The 12,057-nt window shown below is 36.7% G+C and overlaps 1 protein-coding gene across 1 annotated transcript; it reads left to right on the top strand.

The window, feature by feature from the left end:
* The first annotated feature begins 128 nt into the window (after positions 1-128).
* Positions 129-11,291, top strand: csdc2b (cold shock domain containing C2, RNA binding b). Its single transcript, XM_081376939.1, has 4 exons — positions 129-357; positions 4,257-4,487; positions 7,696-7,818; positions 9,581-11,291. Exons 2-4 carry the CDS (start codon positions 4,309-4,311, stop codon positions 9,741-9,743), a joined length of 465 nt encoding a protein of 154 aa, XP_081233065.1. The 5' UTR covers positions 129-357; positions 4,257-4,308; the 3' UTR covers positions 9,744-11,291.
* The last annotated feature ends 766 nt before the right edge of the window (positions 11,292-12,057 follow it).

Genomic DNA, 12,057 nt, shown 5'->3' with positions numbered 1-12,057 from the left:
TAAGTACATGTAGTTGCCTAATATTACTCAGTTCTTAAATATATAATTACACTGTAACAATGTCACCTTAAAATAAAGTGTAAACATATTTTATTTATTTTAAATGTATTGTTTTCATTGATTCTGTCAGCTGACTTCTGTTTACATAATCTCTCGTGACATTATGATAGTTCTCTGACGGGAGTGACTCATTTTCCGGGATTCGGTGACGCTGCTTCAGTAAACGCGTCGGTTCTCCCGGTGAACGCATGTCAACAGGGATCTCCTCCATCACACGATCCTGACTGCGGATTCACACTTCATCTTATATAACTGCGGTCGTACAGGACGGGACAGAAGCATCTGCGAACTCCAGCTGTAAGTTTCTGCATTTGGTCCATTTATTCTAGCACGTTTCCATCTTATTATGCATTTATTCCCACAATGTGTGGGCTATTAAAATAATAATATAATCTAAAATCAAATACTATTATTAGTTCTTGTATACATTTTAGGGGTCCTGTCTCCTACCTTTTGTTCAGAGAACCGGCCGTAGGCTGCGTGCTTTAAAACTTAAATGCACGCTCCCTAGACAGCATGTTTATAAGTACTTAGATGGCCTATTATATTGTGTTATATAAATAATCGCACATATATGTATATATAATGATATTATATATAATGCTTTCAAAATGCTGTCTAGCAAGTCAGCCGACGAGGCTTTGATGAACAATCCTGCCCTCCATCAAGAACATTCTAGAATCGGGTGACGCTGACTTGAACGGAACCTGGAAAAATAATAGCAAAATTCAAACGTTCAAACGTTGTAATGTGTCTTTTCTGCAATCTGGTCATTTTTCCCGCGGTATTTCGGGTCAGAATTCCATCGCGTCATAACACTTGTTCTGTCTCTTATTTTAAGTTATGTAATTTCACATTAGATCCAGTTTTAGCCAAAAGTATGACATTGATTGAGGATCTTGTGATGTTGCTTTCGCTGTGACTTGGATTTTCATAGTACGTGATGACGCTGTAAAGTCGCGTGTTGCATAATAACAGCAGAACCAGCGACTCTGACGTCACGAGGACAGATTTCGCGTCACTCGTCGCTGCGCACGAACCTTACAGACACTTTAAACCAAGAAGTGATAAATAAACTTCTGACAACTGATGTACAGTTTGGTTTAATCTCTTTCCTATATAGAGCTGCATACTTATTAACCTCTTGTAATGCATTTGTGTAGCCTACATGTGCACTATTAAATGCCATAGTAGTGTGTTCAGAAGATTCCAACAATAAGTGCACTTCAAATACCCGGATGGATGACGCACTTATTAAGTGTGGAATGTTAAATTATAAACTAGCAGTCTAAATGTCATACACTAGTACATAGTGTGTAAAGTTCATAGTGTATAGTTTATAATTTAGGACACATTTGCTTATTTTTAAATAAACTATGCAAGAGTCATCTACTTAATTCAATCATAAACTTTTCAAACATTAGATAGTATGCTACATTGTTGCATGACCTCATTAGGTAATTAACCTGAGATAAAACATTTACATTGCTTTTTTAATCCATTTTAATAAAAGCTGCAATTAAGCATCAAAATATGTTAAGTGTAATATCTGATTTTCATTTTTTATGCTGGAAATATAAGGTCATGTCAAGTGCACTGCATTGTGGGGTACAGTATCTAACATTCATACTGCACAATACACATTCAGATATAATATGGCAGTAGGCTAATAATAATAATATGAGGATTAATGAATAAGGATTTCTGTGCTATGTTGAAAAAGTGATGAACGGAGTCTATCAACATTATGTAAATTAAATAATGCAATATGTATTAATAATTTGAGAGCCAAAATAAAGCAAACCATCGTATCACACCAAGACTTTTCACTTGAGTGGAAATACTAACTGGGCAGTTATCAGTAAGCAGCATAAAAGATTGAGATTTAGATCAAGTAGACCCAGACCCAACAGGAAGAACCTTTGTTTTGTTAGTATTATGCTTAAAAAAATGTGTTAGCTATTCATGTGTTACATCCTGCAAACATTCAGTGAGTTCAAGTGGGGGATGGGAAACATTAGGTTTTGTAGATACGTACAACTGTGTATCATCTGCATAGAAATGAAAGTTGATGCCGTAAGTGCGGAAAATATGACCAAGAGATAAAATATAGATAATAATTAAAAGCAGACCCAACACTGACCCCTGTGGAACACTGTGAGTAACGGAGACTTACAAACGGAGACTCCCAGGTGAATAGGGTAAAACAATACTAATAGATATCATCATACTTCACCAGGTGATTGATTACATTAATTGCAAAAAAAAAAAAAATTTGTATTACAAGTTTTTCTGAAATGTTATGTTTAAATATGCAAATGAGGTGTTATCTAATTAAATCTAAATACACTAATTTGCATAGATTTCTAGAACAAAATCTGAACATTGGATGAAGTCAGGTTCAAAATTCTTGTTTAATTTTTTTATGTTAGAGTCAACGGTTTAAGGAATAAAATGTTGTATAAAATCAGGACAATTATATATGTTATACAAACCCCTCTGTAAAAACCTTCAGAATATAGATAAGAATAAAATTGAAGTGGAGATTTCTGGCTCAATGTAGGAGGAAAAACTAATTTTGAGAAAACGGCCTTTAAAGAAATAGAGCCCTATCTTGCACCCAGCGCAATTGACTTTTTACACCGACGCATGTATCATTCCTATTTCTCACCCGATGCACAGCGGACTTTTCCCTCCACAGAAGCACGTCGGTAAATTAGGGAATGAATTTGCGCTCCCGGGGGCGGTTCAGTGCAAAGAGGAGGCGTGTTCCGGCGCAAATGTTCCCTGGTGCTATTTTGCAGTTTCAGAAAACAATTCCGCCACAGACCAGGAAAAACCTCGTCTAAAGTCAGTGGCGCGTTATTCATATGCTATTTTAAGGGCGCATGCTTGGCCATAATCAATGTAGTGAGTGCACAACGCACATACACTTTGCTTCACTCATCTACACACAGACACAGCAGTTGCCATTTTTACAAATCATACATTATTACAAGGAAAAATATTCCACACGAGGGAAATCATTGTTGTGTCCATGAAGATGTGAAAAAATAGGCATAAATCTAGCTCACACATTTACCCAAATTATTATACGCCTGTTTAACTGAAGCTAATCTGGGTGTTTTTCTCCATCCCCAATGTCACTTCTCTGTCTTTTACGGCCCTGATGAGAACGTCGCTCTCCTCGGCTGTGAACCGCTCCTGGCGCGCGCCTGGCAATTCCGCCGTTATAATAGCAATCCGCTATAGAACAAGCGCGTCTGCTCTTAAAGGGAATGTGAGATGACGCTCTGATTGGTTTATTTCACGTTACGCCCAAACCACACCTATGAATAATGAAACTACTTTAGACCAACCCCTTTTAGATTTGCGTCGGGCACAAGAGTCATTTATCCCGCCGGTATAATAGCAACAGCGCCCAAGACCCGCTCACAAAGTTACTTGCGTTTCGCGTTTGATACTTGTGTTTCAGATCGTTAAAATAGGGCCCATATACTGTAATTTACATCTACAGACGCAAATAGATAAAGTGCTCTTAAAGATACTGTTAAAAGTGTATTTGGATGTTTTCTCTCCACTAGTCACTTTATGAAAAGCCAAAAAGCCCAAAATCTCAAAATTGGCAGATGCATGAAAAAACATTGTTGCCTGTAGTGTCTCGACTTAATCTGTACAAACTGTTTTTTGTCACTTAAATAGGATGAAAACCAAGGAAGTTTTCATGTAGTATAGTAGTATGAAACAGTCTTTTAATGTAGAAGTGACAAAAATACACAAGTGGTGTATAGTTCACTCTGATCTTGGAGCGGTTTCTTGGTTTCTTTAATGCCTCTTTGAACACAATGCAGGGTTTTGTGCACGAGGAACTGGGCACGCACCCTAGCGCCCCGGGCACAAACTGTCTTGCATGTAAAAACACACACACACACACACACACACACACACACACACACACACACACACACACACACACACACACACACACACACACACACACACAGAGCCTTTGTGCAGGGTAGGGCAGAGTAAAGCTGTGTTGCTGCATGTCGATACACACAGAACAATCTGTGCCCCTGCAAATAAAAAACAGAGCAAAGTACGCATGCAAGTGTTTGCCAATAAATACACAGTTTAATGTGCGTCACTGAGACTAGTCTTGCGCTGGAAGCCTGAGTTTAGTGTTTCTCTCTCAGACAGCAGGTCGTGTTCTGTAAGCATCTGGAGAGCGTTCAGAAAGACCAGATCATGGCGGACCCGGAGCTGTCGTCCCCGACGGACCCGTCCCTGCGCTCTCCGCGCTCGACGCCGCTGTCGCTGTCGTTCCCGTTTCTGCGCGAGGGGAGCCACGTCTGGGACAGAGCCACGCCGCAGCCCGGGGAGTTACCGAGCCCCCTGCCCACCAAACGCACGCGCACCTACTCCGCGTAAGTCAAGTACACACGAGTCACAAACCTGAAAACTCTACATGCTGGACAAACATTGAGGGTACGTTTACACAACAACGATATGCTTAAAACGGAGAAGTTATTTCTTTCCTACAGACGATCCCCGTTCACACGGATCCGTGAAAATAAATTAAAACGCTGTATTCTGCTGCTAGGCCAATAGATGGCGATGAAACATTATAGACTGAACACGTAATATGCATGTGGATGACGTCATAGTCTTCAGAGATTCACGTTTTTGTTGTTTACACGGAGACCGTTTTCAAAAAGTTTGCGTTTTCAGGCACTCGAAACGCCGTCGTCGTGTAAATGAACGGCCAAAACGCAGGAAAAATTTACGTTTTTAGTTGAGAACTATTGCACTATTAATGGGACCATTCACACAGAATGTATTTGTGTGATCAATAACGTGAGACGGAGGTCAGTGGAATGAAGAAAACGCAAGTGCCACGTTTTTAGACGTTTAGGCCTACGGCCCCGTTTACACGTACATGGTTATTTTGAAAAACGGAGACATTTCCCTTCGTTTGCACCCTTCGTTTACACGCAAACGGAGGATTCGCCAATGAAACCGATTCTTTCTAAAAACTCCGGCCAGAGTGGAGATTTTGAAAATCTTCGTTTGCACGTTTGCATGTAAACAGAGAAAAACTGAGTTTTAGGCAGCGACGTCACAGAATGTGACTATTTTCGGGATTCTGATTGGCTAAGGTGGGCTTGAGCTTCTCGTTACACTGCCACCTACAGGTTTGGCATGCTCTTGACAGCATATACACAGGTTCGTGTGCACGATGTTATTTTTGAAAACGAAGAGGGGTGAAATGTCCGTTTATGAAAATAGCCACCTACGTGTAAACGTAGCCTTAATTTTCCGCATTCCGCTCCATCTCGCGCATGTCCGCACAGCTTTCAAAGTATATGCTCAAGCGCGGATGGACGAGGACAATTGCTTTTTCTATACTCTAGCAGACGCCAAAGGGCTGCACTGAGTCATGTCATTTACAGGACATTCGCTTGGAAGGACAGAAGAAGAAAAGCAGCGGATCCGCCATTGAGTGCAGGGTTTAGAACAAGAGCATGAACTAAAAGTAGAAAACGATGGATAAGGATATGCTGCTTTGTTTACTGTTCTTGGAACAGCGTGTTGTTCTGCATCGCTCTTTCCGCACTCTTCTTCCACTACTGCATAATACATCACAGCTGCATATTGCCACCTAGTGGACACTTCTGTCTCAAGCCCTGCGGTGCGTTACAAATACTGTCTGAGTACATTTGAATTTGAACTTACTTCATGATAATGATGAGTCTGTTCATTGCGTGTCACATGACAAATGAACCAAAAGACTCGGAAGGGAAATTTAAATATTTATGTTCCCTGTAAATTATCTTTGGCTGCATTATAATGATTTCTTAATTCAAAATATGATTAAGATTGCGAAGGTGGATGTTTTCGGGGAATTTAGCTGTTAAAAGTATAACATTTAATGCCACTTAAATGACTTGAATAAAGATCCATTTATTTTGATGACCGAGATCGAACGAGAGAGTCAGTAAAATGATCCGAATTTCCCATCACTACTTTATAACCGTTAAAAAAGTATGCTCAATATAGTAGGAATGTGTGTAGTATGAATGTAACTCGTATGTACTACTTCCGCCATGGTGTCATTGTCACATGACCTTCCAGAGTCATTTGCGTCTTTTCGTCTCATGGGATAGTAAAGTGTCCATCGAATATGCACTTCAGAATCTCGCCGGAAGTAGTAGGTCATCCGGGTACTTTTCGCCTACCATTTTTCGAATACTATGTATTATACTAATCTGTTGGCGTACTGTTTTTCACATACTATATATGTAACGATCACCAGTAAGAGTGCCCGGGATAACCATCAGAGGACACTCCAACCCGGACAATCAGCACACATCCACAGACTCCATTCCCCATAATCCTTTGTCCAGACCATCAGCCATTATCACATTCACCTGTGTCTCATTATCTTGTTTAATCACCCTATATAAGGGGGTTCTTTCTGTCTGGTTATACTTAATTTTCTGCTTTCACACATCTTTTACTTTAAAAATTTCAAAGTGTACTACTTACCATGAGCACTATCTAGTGGACTTTTGTTTTCAAGTGCTCAGATCACTCAAATATGTGCAAAATTATGATTTTATGAGATAAAAAAAAGTCGACAGAATTATGCCGACAGAAAGTCAGAATTATGAGTAAAAAGTTGAGATTATGACAAAAAGTCCTTGTGACAATTTTTTTTTCTAATAATTATGACTTTTAAGTCACAATATTGACGTTTCATCTCATAATCATTAGCATGAATTTTTCATATGTGGCAGAAATGGGCTTCCATAGTATTCTGTACAAATTTCAGGAGAAACTTCCTATTTCCTATAAAAAGAGGTCCTATTATGCTCATTTACAAGTTAATCCTTTTGTTTATGGGTTTTTTGTTTATTTATCACTTATTCTTTATTTATTCATATGACATTGTTGCAGCACCTGTTTTTCACCCTCGGTCTGAACGCTGTTTTAGTTTTGGTTTCTTTAAAACCCGCCTTCTGAAAAGTGCTATGTGCTCTGATTGGTCAGCCGGCCCCAGTCTGTTGTGATTGGTCCACCGCTGAGAGCTTGTGTCATAAATGTAACGTGCCTTGCCATAACCAGCGAGTATCATGTGTTGTTTGGACTGACTTCAAACTTCACTGATTGTTCACATGCACAAACAGAAACAACTATAAGATACTGAATGAACGGTAAAATGTAAAAGAGCATAATGGGCCCCCCTTTTAATTATTTTACAAGGTGGCTATTTCATCAAATTTTTTACGAGGTGAATCGTGCGCTATTTTGGGGGGAAAAGAAAAGCATGAAGGTCCACCTGTAATAAACGTAACCATAACTGGAGCGTAAGCAAATCATACAAAAATGTACAAATGAGATAGTAGCCTAATCCTACTAATTTGTATGAATTAGTTAATTGGTTGTCCTGAGGTTGTTGTTGTTGTTGTGTGTGTGTGTGTATGTGTGTGTTGTGTGTGTGTGTGTGTGTGTGTGTGTGTGTGTGTGTGTGTGTGTGTGTGTGTGTGTGTGTGTGTGTGTGTGTGTGTGTGTGTGTGTGTGTGTGTGTGTGTGTGTGTGTGTGTGTGTGTGTTTGTGTGTGTGTGTGTGCAGGACTGTGCGCGCAAACGCGGGCCCCGTCTTCAAAGGTGTGTGTAAAACCTTCTCGCGCTCGCAGGGTCACGGCTTCATCAGACCGGCTCTCGGTGGAGAGGACATCTTCGTGCACATCTCAGAGTGAGTCCAGTTCAACACCAGTACCAGCTCACACACACTGAACCAGCTCAACCTCACACCTCAACATCACGAGTCAGAACAGAGGAAATCTGATTATATCTGACATGCAGAAACATGCATAATACTGTTTAAAGGTAAAACAGCAACAACAAAAACAACAATAATAATAATAAAAAAAAATATTAGCAATAATAATTATATTAATATATCATATATTTATGTTATTATTATATTTTTTTATATAATAATAAAACAGCAAAAGAAGAGTAATATAAAGTATTATAATAATAATAATAATTTTAGAAATATACTAAAAAAACTAGTTATAATTATAAAAGTAATTTATATAACAACAGTAATTATAATAAAAATAATACATTTCATAAATATAATGATAATAAAAATATAATATAAAATAATTATACAACGTATATAATATTATTATAAAGATAAATAACAATAATAATTTTATAAATTATACTAATAATGATAATAGTGATCATTTTATAAAGTATTACAAGAACAGTAACAATTATTGTAATATAATACTTTTATAAAGAATAATATTAATAATTTAAATATATATTAGCAATAAATAATTCTATTAATAATTATTTAAATATATTATGTACTTTTATTTTAGATTTATATAAATATAATATATATTTAATAAAACAATATAATAATATTTTTTAATATAACTGTAAATTATATTATTAAAAATATAATAATAATTGTATAAAAGTATACTAAAAATAACAACAATATTTATAATAATTTTATGAAGTATAACTACCGTAACAACAACAACAATAGTAATTTTATTAATATAATAATAATAAAAATGTTAAATAATTATACTAAGTATATTATAAAATGTAATAATTATGATTTTATAAAGTATACTAATAATAACAATAATTATTTTATAAAGTATAGTAACAATAATAATAATTTTATAAAGTATAACAACAACAGTTATAATAATTGTAAAATATAATAGTAATAATTTTATCAACTATAATAATATTAATGATAAAAATTGTAATAATATTTTTTTAAATACAATAATAATCATAATACAAAGCATAATAATAATAGTTTTATTACATACATAAAATAAAATAATAATACTTTTGACTAAGTATTTATTTGTCTGTGGTTTTAGAAAATAGATCTTTAAAATAATGTGAGAAATTCCTGTTTTGTTTTCTTAAAGTTTTTTTTTTTTTTTTAAATCTGTTGAAAAATCTGAAAACTTGATATGCCATTATATTTTTAATAAAAATTATACATTTATCAAGAATAAATGTAGTATATTTTTCTACTATAGTATATTTTTATTAGACATGTCTGATATATGTGCAGTGTGTGATTTAACTGTAGGTGTCACCCTAGCTGAACTTTCACCAGCACAATACTAATCTCTTCTCCGGCCTTCAACATGTGATAGATGTTTCAAAACAGACCGTGCCACCAGTAGGGAGTAGCTAGAAGATTTGATAACAAAAAATGTGGATGAGCTTATTAAAAAGTTCTGGAAAGTGTATGTTTATGGGCAGACTGAAGATGAAAAGAAGAGGAAAACACCTGTATATGAGGTCATTGGTCAAAAACAGAATAAAAACACGACTCTACTCTCAATAATCTGAAATATCAGAGTCGTTTAGAAGCAAATGTCATGTTTGATTGCAAAAATCACTGTAAATCAATGTGTGTCAATCAAACCGTGTGTTTTCCTGCTGGTGTTTCTCTCTTGCAGTATTGAAGGAGAGTATGTTCCTATGGAGGGGGACGAGGTCACGTACAAGGTCTGTGCCGTCCCGCCCAAGAACGTGAAGGTCCAGGCCGTGGAGGTGCTCCTCACACACCTGAAGCCCGGGACCAAACACGAGACCTGGTCGGGCCAGATCATCAGCTCCTAGAGAGGATTGTTGTGAGAGCAGAGCATCATGGGAGCAAGGCTGATGAAAGTTAAAGGGTGCAGAGAATGTCAGAAGAGTTCAGCCGTCGAAAGGAGACGGGACGGGTTGCATTACGGGAACGCTTAGAAACAGACTCGAAATGCAAGCGCACAAATGCAAATACACAACTCACAGGTTTCTGTTGCATTGTTGACGCTCTCAGTGCCAATTCACTGTACTTTTTCTGTTTTAGGCTCAGTAGCGTAGGTATTTAAAGCTTTGTTGCCAATGCTTGTGTTCTTGCGTAGCGTTTGTTTCTGGTTAAACAAGACGTCTGAAACGGAGAGAGATTGTGAAATGATGGTTGAACATCCTCAAACTGAACTGTGAACCGAGTTCGAATCGAGCGCATCGATCCAGATGCGCACATGCTACACTTGTGACTGTTTTTGGCTCTTATATTTCTGTTTATTTCCAGACAGCAACATATTGTCGGCCCACATCTGGTCCAGTGTTAAATTAACTGTCCTGGGAGTTTATTTGGGACCACATTCAAGAGTGTTAAAATATGAGTGTTAAATGAACACTGAAGCAGTGTTCAAGTTAATGAGATAATTAAGTGATGTTGTTAATTGATTGATAATTGACCATTATTGAAGACACCTGATGTTAACAAGCAGAATCACCAAAGGAGGAAAAAAACATAAATTGTAAGCCACCGTTATGGTGATCAGTTTTTGCTTTAGTTGGGCTCTTGACCCTTACATTTTTAACTTTAGATTTTGTTTGGGCTGTTGTAACTGAGTTTAGGAATCTATGATGTGGGCTGACGCTATGTTGCTGTCTGAGTTTATGCATTCATTTTTGATAATTATGTGTTAAATTGATGGTAATATAGGTAAGTGGTAAAATATCACTGATGTTTTCCGGTAGTGGGAGTTTAGGGGGGCAAATGCTTCATTCTCATTAAAGTTGCAATGCAAAAATCGTAATGGTCCTAAAACTAAACGTAATTTTTATTACACAAATAATTTTCATTTGATTTCTGGGTTAAATGGACATGATCTTGATGGGTTTGGAGGGCTTTGTAACTTTAAGCTCTGTTATAAATGCTGGAACTGAAGCCTCATAGACTAATATTGCACTTGAAACTTGACAGCCCAAATATAAACTGCCAAACTGACTTCATCTCCCATCTCCGGGAGTCTTTCAGGGTAAAACAAGCAGCATTTTGTAGACAAGCTGAGGAATAACAGTCGGCTAGCAAAAGCATTTAAACAGATTTTCACAGCAAAGATCTCGTGTTATTTTTGCTATATGTGTGTGTGACGTTCATGATGATGTAATGACGGTGATGCACTGTTGCGTTAAATGTTTGGTCACATGATCCGTTGCATGTTCTTGAGTTTGTCTTGTGATTTGATCGTCAGATTTCTGGACCCTAAGTTGTGTTTTAACTGTGATTGTTTTTTTATTTCTATTTTCAGCACTTTTTAGAGCTGAGATCACTGTGGTCGACGTCCTTTCCTTGTGAACTTTGATGGACTAATAAAATGACTTTATGATTCACACGTTTGTATCTCACTGCAAAGCAACTTATGTAATTAATCATCCAAAAAATTATATTTGCACAAAACTTTTAGCCACAGCATCTGCACATACACAAATATTACACGTGCAGCATCCATAAACAAAGATCAGACTCCTTTACAATTTACAAAAAAATGTGTATTTACAATAAGCAGACATGTTCATGATGCATCACATTAGCATTATTGGCAATCACATGGATTCTTCACAGACTTGATCATGAAAATCACATTATTGACATCACATATTTTTCCTTTTATCGGTTACAACATACATTCTACTAAAGAGAAAATGAACTAAGATCCTCAATAAATGAGTTTGTTTAATAACTATGTTTGCTTGTTGGAATTGAGATGACATCATTTTTCCAGCAAAACAAACTCGCAGATGAAACTAAAGGGGCGGACGAGCCACTCGAGCAAATTAATTTATTTCCAAATCAATTAAAGTTAAAGTGCATTTATGCCATCAGATATGAAACACTAACACATTAACATTCATATTAAAAGACAGCAGATTCTGGATTAAAATCTAAAACAATTTAGAAACACCTGATCCAGAGATTTCCGGATTTAAAAAAAAATGTTTTACAAATGCCCTGGATATCTATCGGATCGGCATCATGTTTTCAGAGATCAACAGGAGTGTTTCAGTGATAACGTGGAATCTCTGGAATGATTAACACGTGAATATCACATCTAAACAAATTAATGAAATTTTGCAGGCAAAAAAGGTCCATTGTCTT

The sequence above is a fragment of the Scardinius erythrophthalmus genome (assembly GCF_964197995.2).
Source record: "Scardinius erythrophthalmus genome assembly, chromosome: 1".
Classification (NCBI taxonomy): domain Eukaryota; kingdom Metazoa; phylum Chordata; class Actinopteri; order Cypriniformes; family Leuciscidae; genus Scardinius; species Scardinius erythrophthalmus.
The sequence above is the reverse complement of the archived record's forward strand: the minus strand, read 5'-3'. Positions and strand labels throughout refer to the sequence as shown.